Below are 21,954 nucleotides of genomic sequence, written 5' to 3' on the forward strand. Positions count from 1 at the left end.
TCAAATGCAGGCGGTATTCAAGGCGGTCGTCGTCCAGTGGGGAGGGGTGGGTCACATTTAGTGCCATGCTACCCGTCCCAGACACAACGTACTGATCTCCAACCATTACAGCTGTGGATGGGAATGACAACTTTACCTCTAATCTTTGACTGTTTCTCTTCCAGTATGTGAACGGAAATCTCACACAACACTCACCCATATGAGTGAACAGAGGGGCCGAGTTGACAATATGAACCTGTGTTGCATTCACAGGCAGGGAGAGAAAAGTGACGTACTCTGAAAGCGCAAACGTCCCATTACAACACAGACATGGGGATGCATGAATGTGATTATTATGACCACATGGGTGATTTCTTACCTCTGGCCTCACCCCCACTGTAGACGTTAGAGATCAAACTGCAGGATGATCCGTCACCACCACACACTCCACACACGTCATTAACTTTCCCAGAATTCAGCACACCATCGCAGCCAAACATCTGATCAGACACGACAGTAATCAAACTAAACTATGAGACCAGTAAGGCCATGTTCACATTACCAGCTGAAGTGATTTGAATCTGACTCATTTTTACGCATGTGAAACATAAGAAAATTATCTTTCTTATGTGAACAGACCAACAAATCTGATTTTTTTTTTTTTTGCATCAGATTTGGGCCACATCTTAGGAGCTCTCTTAAGGCCTAAGGTGCTTTGGAGACAACTTTCATCTTATCAAGGGCAAATCTTACGCGTAGCCAAGGGTGGGCCTGGATGGGCCTGGGCCCGCCCACTTGTCAGCCGGCCGTCCCATGCAATGAGAAGGCTGAGTCAACACTCGACAGTCACCTGTTGTTGCCTCATTGTATTCCTATGATATGCTATTGCATTAGCACTGAGCAACAATTAATACATTTTGTCAAAAAAATCTGATTCTTCCTCTGTGATTTTTATTAATTCATTTTCAGAGTACAGTGGTCCCTCGCTATAATGCAGTTCACCTTTCGCGGCCTCGAAGTTTTCGGATTGTTTTAGTGCAATTTTTCATGCATTTTTTTTAACGGCGCATTGTGTTCTGTGTCCTTATCAGGCGGGCCATTCGTGGCACTGGTCGGCATCACCGCGATTGCTCTCACTGCCTCCGATGCGCTTTCTGTGGGCTCGGTAAATGCAGCAGCGGGCCACCTCCTCCTGTCTGCTGTGCGGAATTGCGCCAAATCTGGCAACAGGTCCAGAGATACACTCGCTGTTTTGATGCGGATGTTGACCGCAGCCGCAGAGCTCCATGGCCACCGAGAGAGGACTTGGATTCTTTGCGGGTCCCGCATCCGTACCTCCGGAGGCAGTGAGCAAAGGGAGAGCTGCGCATTGTGTTCTGCGTGTGTCTGTTTATAATCTTCTCGCCCAGAAGAAAAGAGAGAGTGTTTACACAGGAGAGAAAAGTGAGAAAATCTTATTGCCTGTTTGAGAAAAGTGTATAAAGTGTGTAGTGAGGGGTTTTACAGCCTTAAAACATCTATAATAATTGTAAAAACTAACGCTGACTACTTCGCCGGATTTCGTTTATCGCGGGTTATTTTTGAACGTAATTCCCGCGATAAACGAGGGAGCACATTTTTCCTCAAATAAATAATCTTCTGCGGGCCCTCATCACAATGCCAATAACAACATGCACCGTCGAACGGCTGTTTTCTACTGTTAAATGGATAAAAACATCCACCAGAACATCCATGTTGACTCACAGACTGAATGCACTCTCTGGGCTTTCCCTTGAAAGAAAACTGACTGAATCGTTGGACTATGATGACGTGATAAGAGAGTTCAACAAAAAACCCAGTCGTCCCTTGCTGTAGCATTAAAAGGATTCGTCAAATGTAAGTGTGAGACCATTAATTACTTTTTCTTCTAAATAGGCCTAATTGTTAATATTATATTGCAACTGCCACGAATCATGTTGGTGTCCGTTCTGATGGTTTTTAATTTGGCCACCGAGCCAACCTGTTTTCATGTTGCGGATATATTTTGAATTTTTATTTTAAAGGACTTTACATGACTAAGAGTTGCGTTGCTGCTTGCATTGTCCATGGGGTGCTTGTGTCTGACACTTTGTGTCTGTGTCACTGTGCACACAGAGTCTGTGCAGTTGGCTGAGATGTGTTCATCATTAAACTTGGAATTCATTTTTGAAACAATGCCTTATTTAAATACCTATTGACGTTTTGGGTTTAGGCTCAGCCAAGCAGGCTACCAGACTTGCACTGAATGTGTGTGTGTGTGTGTGTGTGTGTGTGTGTGTGTGTGTGTGTGTGTGTGTGGCGCTGCACTGCAGCTTGCATTATCCATGAAGAGTACTTGTGTCTGACATGTTGCGTCTGTGTGCTCACTTTGCCAGTGCTGTAGGCTAAGTGATAACGTTGCTTGCGATGTCAAAACGAGGCATACTTTTTCAAACGGTGTATTATAATACCTACACCTTACCTACAACCCCAAAGGTTGGGCCCGTCTGATTTTTTCTGGGCCCACCCGTTTTATGATTTCTGCCTACGCCCCTGGGGCAAATTCTAAGAAATGTCTAAGAATTCGAGGAATTCTAAGATTCTTCTTAGAATAACATCACTAGGAGCTATTTTTAGCCTTAGGCTGCTTCATTTATACCGGCCCTGATCTTTACTCAGTTGTGTGAACATGACAATTCAGTAATTATAAAAATAATTGTGTATATCTATCTATCTATCTATCTATCTATCTATCTATCTATCTATCTATCTATCTATCTATCTATCTATCTATCTATCTATCTATCTGTATACACAGTATATATATATATATATATATATATATATATATATGTAGTATTGTTCACAATAATAGCTGTGTATTTAAAAAAGCGAGCAAATCTCAAAATCCTTGTAATAGCTTTTATAGATATAAATGCTTTGAGAACACCGCACATTATATTCCAAATCAAAATACGAAGAAACATTGATCAAATTTCTTATTGCTTTACAGAAAGTTAAGAAAAAGGAATATTAGGTTGTTCATAAAAATAGCATTGTCTGCATTTTTCTTTCTGTAATGCTTATTATAGCTGGCCTTTACGTAAGAATGAAGGCAGCAAATGTACTTGCTGCTTGTCATGCTTTGACTCTGAATGTCTGAGTAAAATGGGTCATTCCAGACACTGTTCAGAAGAACAGCGTACTTTGATTAAGAAGTTAATGGAGAGGGGAAAACATAAATAAGTGCAAAATGGTATCAAATCCTTTAAAATGGCATCCAAAATCAGAAAGACATGGAAGGAAAACACCATTCAGATTGATCGAAGAAGAGCCAGAATTGTAAAGACTCAGATGATGATAAGATCCAGGGTGATCAAAGAAGGTCTGAAGTTATTTGTGAGTACTGTAACAATTAGAAGACGCCTATGTGAAGCCAGGCTATGGGCAAGAAGCCCCCACAATGTCCCATTGTTGAAAAAAATGATGTGGTGAAGAGGTTACAATTTGCCAAAGAACACAGACTGGCCTAAAGAGAAATGGAGCAACATTTTATGGACTGATTTCAATTTAATTTCATCCATATTGCAACAAATCACAACAAAGCTGCCTCAAAGCCCTTCACATGAAGAAGGTCTAGCCTTACCAACTCCTAGAGCAAGCACACAGGTGACCGTGGTGAGGAAAAACTCCCTCAGATGATGTTGAGGAAGAAACCTCAAGCAGACCAGACTGCTTAAGGGTAGGCCATTCTAACAGTTACAAGGTCTAATGAAAGCAAGATTGTTCTTTTTGGGTATAGCGGCTGCAGACAGTTTGTCAGACAATCCCCTAAAACTGAATTCAACCCACAGTACACTGTGAAGACAGTGAAGCATGGTGGGGCAAACATCATGATATGGGGATGTTTCTCATACTATGTTTTTGGGCCTATTTATTACATACCAGGGATCATGGATCAGTTTCAATACACCAAAATATTTGAAGAGGTCATGTTGCCTTATGCCAAAGAGGAACTGCCCTTGAGATGGGTGGTTCAACAAGACAACGACCCCAAAAACACCAGTAAGTGAGCAGCATCATGGTTTCAGATCAACCAGATTAATGATATGGAGTGGCCAGCCCAATCCCGGAACCTTAGTCCAATAGAAAACTTGTGGAGTGACATCAACAATGTGACATACCTCATGGTACTCACTTGCCCAGAAGGAAATGGGCTGCCATGAACAGAGCCAGGAGTGGAGTACGCAGAACCAGAGATAACCTCCTGAAATCGGGACGGGTGAACTCAGCCGAGTGCCCATGTGGCCACCCTAACCAAATTATGCAACATATGCTGCATGATTGCAAACTGGACCCAAATGTCATGCAACAAGACCTATATAAAGCCAGCCAAGAAGCCTTGAACTTGGTGGCCTTGGAAGCCTTGGTTGCAGTACTGGCACGACAACATATGATGATCAAAAACACTGTTTCTGAGGAAAAACCAAGAAATGCAGAGCACATGTGAAATACGAGGTCTATTAGAAAAGAAACTGACCTTTTTATTTTTTTCAAAAACTATATGGATTTGAATCACGTGCGATTACATCAGACAAGCTTGAACCCTTGTGCGCATGCGTGAGTTTTTTCACACCTGTCGGTTGCGTCATTCGCCTGTGGGCAGGCTTTGAGTGAGCACTGGTCCACCCCTCCCGTTGGAATTCCTTTGTCTGAGAACTTCCTGAGAGACTGGCGCTTTGCTTGATCAAAATTTTTTCAGAAACTGTAAGGCACATCCAAGTGGACACCATTCGAGAAATTCACACGGTTTTCGGTGAACATTTTAACGGCTGATGAGAGATTAAGGAGTGTTACTATCGCTTTAAGGACAGCCCACGGCGCCGGATGGCGCGCCGCGCCCTGAGCCGCCATCGTCAGCCTGTTTTGAGCTGAAAACTTCCAAATTTAAGCCTCTGTTGACCCAGGACGTTGTGAGAGAGCAGAAAAGTTTCAGAAGAGGTTGGGATCAGCAGTTTATCCGGACATTCCACTGTTGACGTGGGGACGGATTCGCGCGTCAGCACACAGCCGCTCATCGCACGGCGCCACAGAAAAACACCGTGTTGATAACCATTCGTAAGATTCAGGCGGTTTTCGATGGCTTTCAGTCGAGTGAGTATCTGAGAAAATGTTTAACAGCTTGGCATATTCAAACTTGTCCTGTGAGACTTCCAACGGAGGTGTTTTGTTTTGCTCGTATAGTCCAAAGGTTTTAGGGTTGGAATACCTCTTCACAGCTGCCAGAAATTGGTCAACTCCACACAACACAGGTGTGAAGCAGTTCTCAGAAACCGTGGTTATACAACTACATATTAGTTCAGTGATTCACAGGAGATCTAAATAAATCATTTTTCAGTTCAGTTAAATATTTGTTAAATATTTGACTTTGTAAAGAAAAATGCAGAGACTGCTATATTTTTGAACACCCTGTTATTACTTTTTCTTCACTTTCTGTAAATTAATAACAAATCTGATGAATTTTTTTCATATTTTGATTTGGAATAGAATGCGCAGTGTGCACAATGCATTTATGTGTATGGAAATATAAGCTAGTGGAAAGATTTTGAGCTTTACTCACATTTTAAACACTGCTATTATTTTGAACATAACTGTATATATATTTCACATTCTTGCCTCTTGCATGTTGAGTTTGTACCTGACATTTTCCTCTCAGACATGCTGTTGTTGTGCCATATGCAGGTGGGCTGTCTGACTCACAGCGAGTCCCGTCTACAAACTGGTCACCGCGACTCACAATGAAGTGTTCTCCCTCCGACTGGCACATGTACCTGCAGTGTTCATCTCCTGGTTATGGCAAAAGCAGTTATCAGACATAAACCACAGATTTTGTGACTATGACTTTTATTTATTTACTTATCCTTTTACAGGTGCAAAAATAAGATTTATTTTTCTTTCAGCTTACCCTGTAGGACACCTATAGCAGGGATCCAGGTATAGAACGAGGCGGTGTTTGGGTGTAAGTAAAGAGGTCGTAGGTCAGTTTGGGAACACTGCTCTGCCATGAAGTCCAGTTGTGTCCGCTCACATGGCTACAACATCGACGAGGTAGAACACAGAGAAATATCTTTGGAAAGTTTTTGACAAACCCACCACACTGAAAAAAAGAGAATGTTTGAACCAACTTAAAAAAGTGTTACAATTTGTAAAAACCTGAATGAATTAAGTTGTTTGAACTTAAGTTTGAAAGTTAAATCAACTCTAACTTACAAACTTAAGTTCAAACAACTTAATTCATTCAGGTTTTTTACAAATTGTAACACTTTTTTAAGTTGGTTCAAAGATTCTCTTTTTTCAGTGCACCAACATATGTGTTGCTCCCTTATTTTCACTCAGGGTTACCACAGCAGATCCAAGGTGGATCTGCATGTAGATTTGGCACAAGTTTCACACAGAATGCCTTCCCTGACGCAACTCCACATTACATGGATAAATGTGGTAGGGGTGGGGTTAGAACTGGGAACGTTCCACACTGAAACCAAGCACACTAACCACTTTGGCCACCACCCCTGCCCCAGTGCTAACGTATTTATTGAGCAAAAGTGTTAAGTAGTCAAGAATTTTTATTAAAATGTCAGATTTTTTTCTGTTTCATTTAAAAAAAAACTTATCCATTTATCATCTTTGAAACTGTTTTTAACAGTACTTTAAACCTTTGGACAGAATTGTGTCCTTACAAATATCCTCAGACAACCGCTTGATGTGTTCACGGTTGTGACTCAGTGAAGAATGTCAGTGGGGATTCTTTTTATTTAAAGCATCTAAAATTGACTGAAATATGAAAAACTGCTCATGTTGCTCCTTCACACTTATCATGAATGAGCCACAATGCTGCACAAATGAGGAACTGACCCACAATCAGGCAAATTTGAGGTGCATTTGAAATCCTCGTACAGCATTCTTACAGCAGCTGGCACATTCGTGCAGCCAGAGCACATTCACTCTACGCCCGTGGTGGAAAACCTATGGAATGGTGGCTCAGGTGCTGTCGTACCACAATCTGACAGCAGTCGTAATATTTGTACGGCATGAAAACGCAATTCGAAGCATTCGGAGAATATTCGGGAGGCTGTTCGGGCCAACTGGAGGCCGAATGCTGTACGAATGGACAGCCAACTTACATTTGGGCAAATTTGAGGTGCATTTGAAATTCTCGCACAGCATTATTGAGTGCATCCCACACAGTCGAATGTAGAGCACATGCTCACCACTGTTGAGGTGTGTTCGAGGTGAGTAAAGTTTGAACGGCAGTCGAAGTGGAGTCTGACTGCAGTCTCAGCATTTGAAACACCTGAACGGGCTCGGCTGACATACCGCAACGGCCAGCCAATACAGAACCCAGCCGAATGCAGTGGATGTGGCACGGATGAGCCGGAATGCACCTGACTGCCACCACAATGTCCCAAGTGGAGGCCGAATGCAACACGACTGCAAGCCCAGTGTCCCAAGTGGCCCCTCAGTGCAACACGGATGAGTTGGGAACCATCAGCTTGGGCAGAGACCGTGGTCGGACCACGTTGACCACAACAGCGAATAGTATTGAAAGGCGGAACATTGGCGTGCCATCCACAGAGAGAGAGAGCTGCCGCACTCTGAATGTACATGAATCAATCGAGGCGGCTTCAACCCATGTTTTGGGTATTCACATGACTTTAGTGCACGGCTGCATCTCAGATTTTGGCTTTTTTGCCCATTCGGGCTGATTCAGCTTCATTCGTGCTCATTCCTACTAAGTGTGACGGGGCCCTTACGATTTCACTTTTAAATGACTTTGTGTCCACTTCACTGGTTTTTCTCAGTAATGCTGATACAGAGTTGTTACTGGAATACAGGCCTCTGGATGGGACAACTAACAAGAGTTCATTAACAGAAGAAAATAAGAAGCCTAAAGGAGATGAGTGTGGGTGCAATGATCCACTGAGTGAGTACACAGTGTTTGTTGTCCGACCGGGTGGGGGCTCAATGCAAACAGCTACTGAGGGCCTACCTCCTGGTGACAAAGTTCAGCCTCAATGTGCCTACCCTCACAGTCATTCCCTCCAAAAGCAGGTCTGAAAGCACATGAACACAAAAATAAATAATGACATCCATGAGGAGCACGGCAAGACTGGAAGACCGCCGTCTGTTAAACCCGTTGATCAAAAGGTCCCGCTGTGCGTGAAGGTGACATATGATCACATCACATTTTGTAGCTCAGTTTTTTTTTAAATGTGAAACACAGACATCCGCATGTGAGAGTAACACCATATATAACTGAATGTATAAAGGATCAATAAAACTACAGATGCACTGACATGCTGTCATTTTACTGTTGATCTATATTTGTTAGGTGAAACCTCTTTTTATATAGCCGGTATAAAAATGGAGAAAAGATAAATGGAACTGACATTAGTTCCCTTAAGAGGTGTGACGTGCACTGTTCTTTTAATATGAATTGATTACAAGCGGCCGAAAGTCAACCAGGTGCACAAATATGGAGCAATTAAAGTATCATAAATAGAAAAAAAGCTACTTTCTGTGAAATATATTTACACATACATACAGACATGTGCCGTGTTTTCTTTATTCTTTGTTAAATTTAAAAAAGGGAGAATAAAAACAGTAGTAAACCTGTCCTACCAGCATGGTATTGTCAATGAAGTTATTAAGATGTAATTATAACTTATAATGACCACAAATTATGCTAATAAAATACTTTGAATATTGCAGTTCTAGTAATTCTATTAAATTACGAACAATAAACATATATATGGTTAAATTAACTGGAAAACTTTGAACCAGTTGTTTAAAATCAGTTGGTGATGTTGATACCAATAGCACAGCTCCTGGTATCTTCTTTTTGATCCAAACTTAATAACAATATTTGAAACAGGCTTCAAAAAATTAACTTCTTTGAGTTAGTCATCATTAAATTCCAGTACTGAGAAAATATTTTGGTTCTGTTGTACAACCCCAAATCATAAAGAAAGGATCGTATGGAAAAAAAAAATCCACAAAACAAATTCTTACATTTACTTTGACTTCTATTTCACTGCAGACAATATTAACCCAAGATATTAAATGTTATGTGTGGCAGACATTTCATTTCTGTATGCTTCAGTTTCAGAAGCTGTTAGAGACTGGCACCTGGAAACCATTTGAAAAATTTATCTGGCTTTCGGTGAAAATTTTACGGGCTTCACAGAGAATAAGGACTATTACTACAGCTTTAAGGACGGCCCACAATGGCGCAATGCCTATCTCGGCTTTCAATGCTTACCAGTCGAGTGAGTTATAAGAGAAATTGTGGAGAGCTGGGCATGTCCGAACTTGTCCTCTGACACGCCGAAACGGAGGCGTTCTTTGTCTCGCTCGAACAGCGAATCGGTCGTGACGCACAAAGCCTTCGCGCGGTTTTCCACGACAAAATCTCTTGTTAAAAGTGAAATCTGCTGGAAAACGGTTTATGTCCAGTTCTTGTGATAACCAGAGAAAGAGCACACAATGGTCCCGGCTCCACACAGCCATCCGTTTAGAAATAATCCGGTGGTTCGTGCCTGTCGTCGCAGCTCGGAGCGCAGCATGCCGAGCGCCATTGTGGGCCGTCCTTAAAGCTGTAGGAATAGTCCTTATTCTCTGTGAAGCCCATAAAATTTTCACCGAAAGCCAGATAAATTTTTCGAATGGTTTCCAGCTGCCTGTCTCTAACAGCTTCTGAAAAAATTCTGATGGAAAAAAAAACCCAAATCATTCCGCCATTTCCAGACAATGAAAATCCAACCACGGGGCGGGACCACTCCTTCCACAAGGCGTGCTCACAGGTGAATGACATCACCGACAGGCGTGGAAAAACTCACACATGCGCACGAGGGTTCAAGCTTGTCTGACGTGAAAACACATGAATCAAATCCATATAGTTTAAAAAAAAATAAAAAGGTACGATACTTTATGGACAGACCTTGTATACACCCTTTCCTGCATTTAAGGCTTGCAAACACATTCCAAAAAAAATGTAGGTACAGTGCAATTTACGGCTAGTAATGGCATCAACTTAAATAAACAAATAATGATGCACTTTCAAACAGGTGATAACAACAGGTGATTCTAATGATGATTTGTTGGAAAAGCAGTATCCATGTAGCGGCTGCACTCTGCGTTGTGCTGTTATGACTCCGCCCATTCGCTCCCCTCAGGACGCGAACTCACGATCTCCGGCATGGGAGTGGACTCTCTAACCAGAAGGCTAAAACCCAGGGCTCTGGCCTTGTGACCAGAGAATCCTTTTGAGCTGTTGGAAGTGAGGTTTACAAACTACATCTGCACAGCGACACCCGCTGGCCTCCGTTACATTCACCCCCCCCAAACTCACTCCCATCCGGGTACACGGCACCATTGCAGCGGCTGCACTCTGCGTTATGTTGTTATGACTCCGCCCATTCGCTCCCCTCGGGACGCGAACTCACGATCTCCGGTATGGGAGTTGAACTCTCTAACCAGAAGGCTAAAACCCAGGGCTCTGGCCTTGTGACCAGAGAATCCTTTTGAGCTGTTGGAAGTGAGGTTTACTAACTACATCTGCACAGTGACACCTGCTGGTCTCTGATGAAAAGCTCAGTCTTTGAGTACTAAAAATAGGCAGAGGATCTCCAGTTTGTCAACACGTGAGAAAATTATTGAAATGTTTTAAAAAAAAAATCTTCCTCAAAGAAAGATTGGAAGGGATTTGTATATTTGTCCCTCGACAGTGCATAATATCATGAAATGAAGAAATATTCTTTCAGTGTGTCAAGGGCAAAGACAGAAGCCTTATTTTAACCTTGTCCAGAAACAGTGTCAAATTGCCTGGGCTCAGAGGCATCTGAGTTGGACCATCGCACAGTGGAAATGTGTATTGTGGCCAGACAAGTCAGTATTCCAGATATTGTTGGAAGAAATAGATGCTGTGTGCCCCAGACCAAAGACAAAAAGACCATCCAAACCGTCATCAGCAACAAGTCCAAAAACCATGGTCTGTCATAGCATGGGGTTTTGTGAGTGCCCTTAACTGGTGGCCTGTCCAGGGTGCACGCCACCTCTTGCCCAGTGACTGATGGGATCCTACCCTCCCCCAACCATGACACCTTATTTGGCATAACTGGATTCAGAAAATGAAGGAATAAATGAATGAAAGCATTTGATACCTGGGGTTGTTACACTGCCGTGTTCGGTGAGTGATTCCCCCACCACACGTCCGTGAGCAAGGGGAGAGCTCAGACCAGTTGGACCAGGAGCCGTGCACCACCACAGAAGAGCTGAGCTTGTCTGGAGACACACAGCGTCCCTTCAAACACCACTGTATGGGATAATTACACTTCATTAAACAAATAATGACACAAATGGATGACAGCAAACTTAGTCATTGGTGACAGAACACCACCTGATTTGGTGCACACTCTGTCCCATCCAGCAGTGGAACCAGCAGGCGCTTGCAGGAGCTGTCGTCATCAGGGTTGATGTGGCAGGACAGAACGCGGCACGCTGGCTGATTTAAAAAAATAATAATAATAAAAAATAAATAAATCAGGATTTTGTTAATTACAGAAAAAAGAATCAAAAGACAGCAGTTTAATCTGAGACGCCACCTTCTGGTATCAAGCTACAGGAAGTGGTGATTTACCAGATCAGGATTGGTGAAAGAGCAGGCTCTAGCAGTGCTGCCGAAAGCAATACGACATTGGTCATCGACTCCATAGTACAGACCGGGTTTCCAGTCCTGTAGAGAACCTTCCAGTGCAGGAAGATCTTTGACACATTCAGCTTTTCTTTCACTGGAAACACCAATGGAAAGAACTCATCACTCCAGTTTACGTGTAATACCTTCATCATACACTGGCAAACTTATGAGCCCCTTCACACATAGTACGAATGTGGTCAAATTGCACATGAAGTGCGCATAAAGCAGGAATCATATGCAATATGTGTAAAATCGTAGCTGCCTCCAACGCCTTGTACACCTCGTGAACCCCATTGAGGTCCTTAGACTGGGTCTCATTAACATAAGATCACTGTCCTCAAAATCATTGTTGATCAATGATCTAATTATTGATCATCACTTAGATATGATTGGGCTATGTGAAACCTGGCTTAAACCTACAGCTGTCCTCCCCTTAAATGAGGCCTGCCCACCAGCATATACATTTAGTCACGTCCCTCGTTTGCTCTCCAGCACAAGTTTTCCAGGATTACTTTGAGAAGAAAATAGAAGACATTAGGTTAAACATATCCCAGCATGCCTTAGCCCAGCGCACTACACCCTACTTTTGAGGTGGGCACCATTACTGAGGTATTACCTAGATTTACAGAATTTGAGAGTATCTCTCTAAGCATGCTGACAAAACTCGTATCGTCTACAAAAAGCACAGCTATCTATTTGATCCTATACCATCAAAAATGTTTAAGTACCTGTGGCCCACTCTTGGGCCAACTGTGCTGGAAATTATTAAGCTTTCTTTAACTTCTGGATCTGTTCATAAATGTTTCAAATCTGCAGTGATTAAACCATGACTTAAGAAACCTAATCTTGACCCTAATGTATTGAAAAACTATTGGCCGGTATCAAATCTATAATTTTGCTCTAAAATTCACGAAAAAGTGGTTTCATGGCAGTCTTACTGAGAATAATAATCTCTTTGAGCCACTGCAGTCTGCTTTTAGAAAATATCATTCCACAGAGACAGCTCTCACTAAAATGGTGAATGATCTTCTGCTTGCAATGGATTCGGACACCACTACGGTTCTGGTGCTGTTAGATTTCAGTGCTGCATTTGATACCATGGATCATCATATTCTACTTGATAGGCTTTTGGGATTACTGGGAGTGCCCTTGCGTGGTTGATGTCATACTTGACCAGTCGTTCTCACTGTGTTTTGTACAGTAACACTACCTCCAACCTAAGTGGTCCATCTTAGACCCCCTGCTTTTCTCCCTTTACATAGCACCCCTTGGGCACATATTGCAGTGCTTTGGGACTACCTTTCACTGCTATGCTGATGAAACTCAGTTATACATGCTGATAACTGCTGGTAATCTCATCCACATAAAATCCTTAGAAGATTGCCTTGCATCAGTGAGAAGCTGTATGTCTAGAAACTTCCTACATTTAAACTCTGATAAGACTGAAATGATGGTTCTTGGTCCAGTGAGACATCTGCGTCAATTTGACCAGTTAACGCTTAGCCTCAACTCGTGTGTCATACATCACACTGACAAAGTGAGGAACCTTGGGGTAATTTTTCATCCTCCGTTGTCCTTTGGCCTCCACATTAGAAATATTACTAAGACTGCTTTCTTCCACCTGCGAAATATAGCGAAGATTTGCCCCATCCTGTCTATGGCTGATGCTGAGACCCTGATCCATGCATTTATCTCTTCTAGATTGGACTACTGCAATGTTCTATTTTCTGGTTTACCGCAGTCTAGCATTAGGGGTCTCCAATTGGTTCAAAATGCTGCAGCCAGACTTTTGACACGAAGCAGAAAGTTTGACCACATTACACCCATTCTGGCATCCCTTCACTGGCTTCCTGTCCCAGTGAGATCAGATTTTAAGGTTCTGCTACAAACCTATAAAATTATTCATGGACTGGCACCCTCCTACCTAGCTGACCTAATTAAACCTTACGTACCGGCCCTGGCTTTATGTTCTCAGGGTGCAGGACTACTTTGTATCCCTAAGGTGAATAAGAAGTCTGTGCGTCACAGAGCTTTCTCTTATCGTGCCCCTGTTCTGTGGAATGATCTCCCTGCGTCAATAAAACAGTCAGATTCTGTGGAGACTTTTAAGTCCAGACTTAAGATGCACTTATTTTCCCTTTCATGTGGCTAGCATACTGGTACAGTTTTGTTTTACGATTTTTACTCTTTTAATTCATTTTATTAGTAAATTTAGTGAAGTTTAGGGCTAGTGGTCACCTTAATATTTCTCTGTTTTTCTTGTTGTTTAATGCTGACAAATTATACAGTATTTCTTGTCTTTCTGATGCCTGATTCTTTTTTTTTCTCTCTGTTTAAGGTGCAGCTCCATCCAGAGATGGGAGTTGTGTTCGTGTTGGCGATCCTCCTGTCCTGTGCGCCAATTGCATTTCTTGTACACTCAACAAAAATATAAATGCAACACTTTTGGTTTTGCTCCCATTTTGTATGAGATGAACTCAAAGATCTAAAACTTTTTCCCCATACACAGTATCACCATTTCCCTCAAATATTCACAAACCAGGCTAAATCTGTGATAGTGAGCACTTCTCCTTTGCTGAGATAATCCATCCCACCTCACAGGTGTGCCATATCAAGATGCTGATTAGACACCATGATTAGTGCACAGGTGTGCCTTAGACTGCCCACAATAAAAGGCCACTCTGAAAGGTGCAGTTTTGTTTAATTGGGGGGGGGATACCAGTCAGTATCTGGTGTGACCACCATTTGCCTCTTGCAGTGCAACACATCTCCTTCGCATGGAGTTGATCAGGTTGTCAATTGTGGCCTGTGGAATGTTGGTCCACTCCTCTTCAACGGCTGTGCGAAGTTGCTGGATATTGGCAGGAACTGGTACACGCTGTCGTATACGCCGGTCCAGAGCATCCCAAACATGCTCAATGGGTGACATGTCCGGCGAGTATGCCGGACATGCAAGAACTGGGACATTTTCAGCTTCCAAGAATTGTGTACAGATCCTTGCAACATGGGGCCATGCATTAGCCTGCTGCAACATGAGGTGATGTTCTTGGATGTATGGCACAACAATGGGCCTCAGGATCTCGTCACGGTATCTTTGTGCATTCAAAATGCCATCAATAAAATGCACCTGTGTTCTTCATCCATAACAGACGCCTGCCCATACCATAACCCCACCGCCACCATGGGCCACTCGTTCCACAACATTGACATCAGAAAACCGCTCACCCACACGACGCCACACACGCTGTCTGCCATCTGCCCTGGACAGTGTGAACCGGGATTCATCCGTGAAGAGAACACCTCTCCAGTGTGCCAAACGCCAGCGAATGTGAGCATTTGCCCACTCAAGTCGGTTACGACGACGAACTGGAGTCAGGTTGAGACCCCGATGAGGACGACGAGCATGCAGATGAGCTTCCCTGAGACGGTTTCTGACAGTTTGTGCAGAAATTCTTTGGTTATGCAAACCAATTGTTTCAGCAGCTGTCCGAGTGGCTGGTCTCAGACGATCTTGGAGGTGAACATGCTGGATGTGGAGGTCCTGGGCTGGTGTGGTTACACATGGTCTGCGGTTGTGAGGCTGGTTGGATGTACTGCCAAATTCTCTGAAACGCCTTTGGAGACGGCTTATGGTAGAGAAATGAACATTCAATACACGAGCAACAGCTCTGGTTGCCATTCCTGCTGTCAGCATGCCAATTGCACGCTCCCTTAAATCTTGCGACATCTGTGGCATTGTGCTGTGTGATAAAACTGCACCTTTCAGAGTGGCCTTTTATTGTGGACAGTCTAAGGCACACCTGTGCACTAATCATGGTGTCTAATCAGCATCTTGATATGGCACACCTGTGAGGTGGGATGGATTATCTCAGCAAAGGAGAAGTGCTCACTATCACAGATTTAGACTGGTTTGTGAACAATATTTGAGGGAAATGGTGATATTGTGTATGTGGAAAAAGTTTTAGATCTTTGAGTTCATCTCATACAAAATGGGAGCAAAACCAAAAGTGTTGCATTTATATTTTTGTTGAGTGTATATTCGTCCGTGAATTGTTCTGTGAATTATGTTTTGTAGCATGGCCCAAGCAGAGGGTCACCCTTTTGAGTCTGGTCTGTTTGAGTTTTCTTCCTCAGAGGGAGTTTTTCCTTACCACTGTTGCTCTGGGGGTTGGTAAGGTTAGACCTTACCTGTGTGAAGCGCTTTGAGGCAACTCTGTTGTGATTTGGCACGATATAAATGAAAATAAATTGAAATTGATGTCATTGAAGGTTGACCTTGAAATTTCCACTAAAAAATTAGTTTGGACAAAGATCAAACCATTTGATTTTCAACCCAATTTGAATGAAATGTGGCACACACTTTGGTGAATTCTGGACATGCATTGGTGAGGACAGCCAGAGTATCATCATTGGGGTCAAGGTCAAAATCACTGATGTGAAAAGGTCGAATGAATGATCTGTAACTCTCGTCATGCTCATGGGTACTATTACCCAGTATAACTAATCTGGATAACTGTCTTTACTGTGTTTATAGATTTGGTAGTTTATCAAGTCACAAGATCAATTGCTCCAAAAGTGAAAATTTTCTGCTAAGATGGGTCTGCAAGCCAATGACAAATATGCCACACAATGAAACCTTGCAATATATATTAGATAATATATAATAGATGCCTTGACTGTTTCTTACACATGCATACTGTTACAAAAATCCTGCAAAATTGCTTGTTCTGAACATATCCACATGTCCTGCTGTTTCACCCACTTCCACCCAAGCGTCCACCTGTTAACTCTGACTGCACTATAAATAACTGCTCTACAGCAGTTTAACTCAGTGGACCCTATTTTACACTCACAACAAGTCAGGTCAGGTCTGGAAGCATGAACTGGTACCATCAACCACCACAACACGGAACTGCCTTGGGTCATAGATGGCAACAACCCAGGTAAACTACCTGTCCATCCTCACCTCCTCAAAATATTCTCAAAATATGAAAAGAGACACATTTCCTCAAGTTTGGCTGACAGATAAAAAAAAAAAAAAAAAAATGAATCACTCTTTCCATGGTAGGATGAACAAGCAAGTTACATGCACAGCTGCTGTAAACAGGTTAGCCCACCTGAAGAATGTGAGCAGCTGCTGTCTGCTGCACTGGGACCAGGTCAGGTCCACACTGTTGTATCCACCATCAGATGCCATCATGAAGCCACTCCTACTGCAGGTGTTTCCCACTCCATCATGGTTTATGCCAAAACTAGATGACACCAATAAAGATAAGACAATAAAGATAAGATAAGTTGACCTATTGCAGGAATTGTTGTTATCATTGCTGTCGTCTTAAATAATATTATTATTTTCAAAGCAGACCTAGTGTTGTCTCCTGTTCAGGAGTCAGTTCGTAAGGGAGTGGAAAAACCTATTCTTCCAAGAACAACATATTTTACAGCAAAATGCACAATACATGAGCAAAAATCAAATAACATACACTGTAAAATCACCAGTGTTAAATTAACAGTGACAATGAACATATAGTCCCACTCTGACCAGAGGAGGAACCTATGTACACTGGCAGTGTTAATTTCACAGTCAGTGTTAGTTTTACACTGGTGATTTTACTGTGTACCAATGATAACAACCGAGGACCCTATTTTGACGGTGTACAAAAAAAGAATTTGCACAGAGGGTACAAGCCCATTTGGATCATGCCCAAGTGTACTTTACCATTTAAGCAGTGGGGAATTAAATGGCGATAGACTACATTTAACAGTGGTGGGCACAGTTCTGCTAATCTGCTAACTATCAAAGATAATGTTTTCATTATCAGATTAGCTTTTCAGATAACCTGGACCAGTTATCTTCCGATAAGGTTTGGTTTGATTAGACTGCTAACGTTTTTACAGACGTAGCTTTTTGTTGTAGATGCACAGTTCTATTCTCTACAAACAGAGAAGAGCTGGTTCCAGAAGAAACTGCTCTATCTTCTGCAGGAAAAGGAGAACTGGTCATAGAAAAGAAAAAAAAAAACTCATTTCTTTTGACCCCATACTAATACTCTTGCAATAGCACCCAGGTCATCCAGAGGCATACAGTTTTAACTTATGGTTAAAATTTTAGCCAAAGTAATTTCAGAGAAGTTATTTAAATGAACGTCACGTCTGAAGTTTTATAAAGTGAAAATATCAGATATATGTTTTAGTTTTAAAGTAATGCACTAATTTTGAAGGTTTTAGTGTGGACATGCTGTGCCCAGGTGCATTATGGGTACCTCAGTACATTCACGACAGAAGAAATGCATTTGAGACGCTCTGATCAGGCTCCAAACGGACAACAGCATTAAACTCTTTGTATATTGTGCCTAAAACTCTTGTGACTATATTCTCTGGGTTTATAGACATTGTTATTGTGTCTGTTTTATGTAAAAATGCCAGAAGAAGCCCAGGTTGCTTTTTCAAAAGCCGAAAAGTCTGTTAAATTGTGATTCAGGCCATGTGATATAACCGGCGTCAAAATGCATAGAACACTGCCATCTACTGGCAGCCAGTTATATCACAGTGTTGTTCACCACAGGATTTTAAAATTATCTGTAGGTTTCCAAAACCTGAGAGACCCCACACGTGGAGATAAAAAAAAATCATAGATCTGACTGGTTTAGTTGTACAGTGTGTGGTGTCAGTGACATGGTAAAACAACACACACAAACAGATTTCACACATGAACATTCCCAGGTCAGACACCTTGCTTTCTGATTGGCTGCATGTCACATTTAGCTCCTCACGTCCTTCTAAGCAGATCAGAGCACTCTTACCAACCACACACAGCAGGAATATCTGATAAGATTGTCATCACAATTGTCAGGGCATCTTAGATTGTCAGAAGGGGAAAATCGGGTCCGATATCAGCCTAATTATCTTACCATGTGAACCAGGCTTGATGTTATGACGCCTCACGGAGTGACTGATCTGTGATAACACCGCACCGAACATGTTTTCACTATTATTTGATTTCTTTGTGCGACTGACATCGTTATTCAAGCATTCAAAAGGTGATTCCTATTGCCACACAATTCCAACAACACACAAGAAAGTTTTTTGACAGTTGTTATTAAAAGAAACCTTGTCTCCCTACGGATAGAGTTGTGATGTCATCATGCGTGTGCTTAGGTGCTGTCTAGCGGGATCTTGAAAATTTCTTTCTTTTTTTATACAAATGAAAAAAATTACATTTTACAAAAGCACATTTATTTGTAAGCAACAACACGTTACATTGATTCACTTGTGTTGGTTTTTACATAGACTGAATCAACCAATCAGTATGAGCAAAGGCTTAGTTACCCATAATAATAATCTGTGTGTTAATGTTCAAATCTTCAGAATTAGTGCATTATTTTAAAATTAACAGATATGTGTTATATATCACTTTGTACATTTTAAGAGTTTACATTAATGTAGTTATTCTATCCGGAATAATTTTATTTTTAAAGCAAAACCATAATTCAAACCTGCTTTCCATTTCAAGACCTCTGCCTCATCGCTGGGCCACTGTATCCTGTCAGGATAAATGACACTTTCAGAGTGCACAAAGACAAGTGCTGGCTCATTGGCTGTTTGGGTTTGTGATTGCCATTGGTTCTATCAGAAGCTTTGTTGGTGTTCAAACTCAAAATCAGCAAAATTGGGAGGCAAAATTTAAAGTTAATGGTTATCTGTAACTTCTGATAAGTTTTTAAGCAGTTTATTGGTTTAGTGTTAAAAAAGATAACCTTTCAGTTAGCTGATTACCAGTTATCAAAGCTAACGTTTTTGGTTAGCTGTGCCCACTACTGACATTTAAGCACGTGTCCATCTAATGGCACCAGTCACCAGATGCTCAAAACACTTTCCAATGATGCCCACACTCACACCCCTTTGTCAGCATGCTGCCATCCAAGATACTCAACTGCACACTGGAAGCAACTTTGGTTCAGGACCTTGCAGATGGACACTACATGATTTTTTCAGTATGGGGTACTGTGGGTTTTTGGAAGTCAAGCCCATCATTGTTAACCTTGAGACCATCACCTCTCATGCAAGCTGGACCAAAGCTGGGCACGGTGTACAAAACAAAGGGGTTTACTGTGTTTGTTATTCATGAGTGTTTTGTTGATCAAACATTGATATCAGCCAATCAGAGTGGAACCTGTCCTTCGTTTAATCTTGGCTGCACTCGTGGTACAGCAGTGTGGTATCAAGGAAGCTGACACCTGTGAAAGTTTTTTCAGCTAACTAATGCAGCAACCAAGGCTCCCTGGGGTGAAGCAGTGAAGCAGCAAGGTGAGGTTTTTCCAACAAGTGTTTGCTTTTATTTCATTTAATGGCTGTTTTCAGTTTTAGTTTGCATATAATGCCTGAGAAAAGGGAGAGAGAGAGAGAGAGAGAGAGAGAGAGAGAGAGAGAGAGAGAGAGAGAGAGATGGAAAGGGAAGGACAGAAAACCTTCTGTCCCTTTTTTCTACCTGGCCTAAAGTGGCTACAATACACCATTATTTTAATACTAGTGTGTTACCCGTGGGGATCCATGGTCTCTAGATTGGGTAGTGTTTATAAAATAGGCAGCTGACATTTTTGTGGTAAGGGTGGTAATAAATTATTCAAAGCTTGGATAATGAGTTGGAATGACGTGGAGTCCAGAATGTTTTTAAAACCTTAGATCTCAACTATTTTTAGAAGAAGAACTCAACCCTTTAATTTCCTGTTCATGTAATTTTTTTAATGTTAATTTACTCTCTTAATGTATTTATGAATTTTTAAGGTTCTTGATATCTTATACAGTATTATTATTTCATTTCTACTTCTATTTTGTCATTTGATTTTTAAATGGACCATAATGGAAACAAGTGTTTTCACTTTTTTGTGTCATCCATGTGTTTTTAGTGTATTTACAATTATATGATGTCGTTACATTGAACTTAAAATCACTCACCACACTCACACTTTTAATATAAAGATGACTTACCACCCCCTGCTGGAATAGCATGAATCCAGAAAGTAGTTAGCAATGCACGCACACACGCGTGCACAGCTGCTGTACGTAGGTGGTTTTAAGTTGACAAACAAAGATAGTGGGTGAAGACATTAAAACCACTAAATATTTTACTCATTGAAGGATTCAAGTATTCAAAGGGAGTTTATTGTCATATGCACATAGTAACATGTGCTGACCGTCCTGACCGAGAGCAAGAAGGCAAAAAAAAAAATGGTTTCATGGTACCAACATGAAAATTAAGTCACTCATGGTAATAGCAACACAAGACGTATCTAAACTGACTAAACCAATTGAACTACAAAAACACAAGAAATAACACGAACAACACTGTTAAACTAACATAAACCACAATAGCAACATTTTAAACCTCAAAAACCAAAACTCCCATGGTGCACTGCAGCACAGTATCCATTGTTTATTGGTTAGCTAAAATTGCTAATTTCTCCAAAAATATTTGTCCTATCAAGTTTCTGTTTTTGCAGCATTCATCCTTGACCCAAAATACAGAAGCATACCAAATGGCAAATGTCAGCTCTCTCTGGTTTTTGTGTGATTGAAGCCTTACACACGCACACACACATGCACACAGAGGCCACTTCGCTATTATAAAATAGATGGACTTACATTCACGCTTTTAGTATAAAGATGATTTACTGCCCCCTGCTGGAAAGGTGTGTGAGCCAAAATGTAATTAGCAATGTTAGCTAATATTCGTACGAGGGTAGCCTACGAGGGTAGGCTGAAAGGTTCTAAGGTTCACCAAGAAGGAGAAATGCCATTTCAATAAAACTTGGCATGCATTAAGTTCAACTCTTCTGATGACTGACTGTGTTTTTTTCTTCCAGGTTATGAGGTAGTTTGTGGTTCATAGCCAAGTTTGAGGGAAACAGCAAAAATGGACAAAATCTGGCATCGCGGTGTGATTAAGTACCTGCATAAGAAGAGGTTAAAGCCCAAGGACATTCATGCGGATATGGTTGCTACATTAGAGGATGAAGCTCCCTCCATATCTACAGTGCAGAAGTGGGCAGCTGAATTTAAGAGGGGCTGAGAGTGCCTTGAAGATGACCCAAGGTCTGGGTCACCTGCAACAGCCACAACCAGAAAAACATTGACCTTGTTCATGAAATGGTGATGGACGACAGACGATCGACGATTAATCAGCTAGCAGATGCTGTGGGAATATCCCGTGAGAGAATTGAACACAT

At 41.7% G+C, this 21,954-nt stretch overlaps 1 protein-coding gene across 1 annotated transcript in view; it reads right to left on the bottom strand.

The window, feature by feature from the left end:
• The window catches only part of adamts13 (ADAM metallopeptidase with thrombospondin type 1 motif, 13), a 69,567-nt gene that overhangs the window by 35,684 nt on the left and 11,929 nt on the right, over positions 1-21,954 (bottom strand). The window contains exons 7-16 of the mRNA XM_034169537.1: positions 16,846-16,980; positions 11,672-11,822; positions 11,432-11,536; positions 11,196-11,347; positions 8,024-8,087; positions 5,942-6,068; positions 5,675-5,823; positions 359-479; positions 196-276; positions 1-111 (exon numbers count right to left, since the gene is read on the bottom strand). The exon at positions 1-111 is cut by the window's left edge and continues 71 nt beyond it. Of these exons, the coding sequence (XP_034025428.1) occupies positions 1-111; positions 196-276; positions 359-479; positions 5,675-5,823; positions 5,942-6,068; positions 8,024-8,087; positions 11,196-11,347; positions 11,432-11,536; positions 11,672-11,822; positions 16,846-16,980 (1,196 nt within the window). The remainder of the gene's footprint in view (positions 112-195; positions 277-358; positions 480-5,674; positions 5,824-5,941; positions 6,069-8,023; positions 8,088-11,195; positions 11,348-11,431; positions 11,537-11,671; positions 11,823-16,845; positions 16,981-21,954) is intronic.

Source organism: Thalassophryne amazonica, chromosome 5, assembly GCF_902500255.1.
Source record: "Thalassophryne amazonica chromosome 5, fThaAma1.1, whole genome shotgun sequence".
Classification (NCBI taxonomy): domain Eukaryota; kingdom Metazoa; phylum Chordata; class Actinopteri; order Batrachoidiformes; family Batrachoididae; genus Thalassophryne; species Thalassophryne amazonica.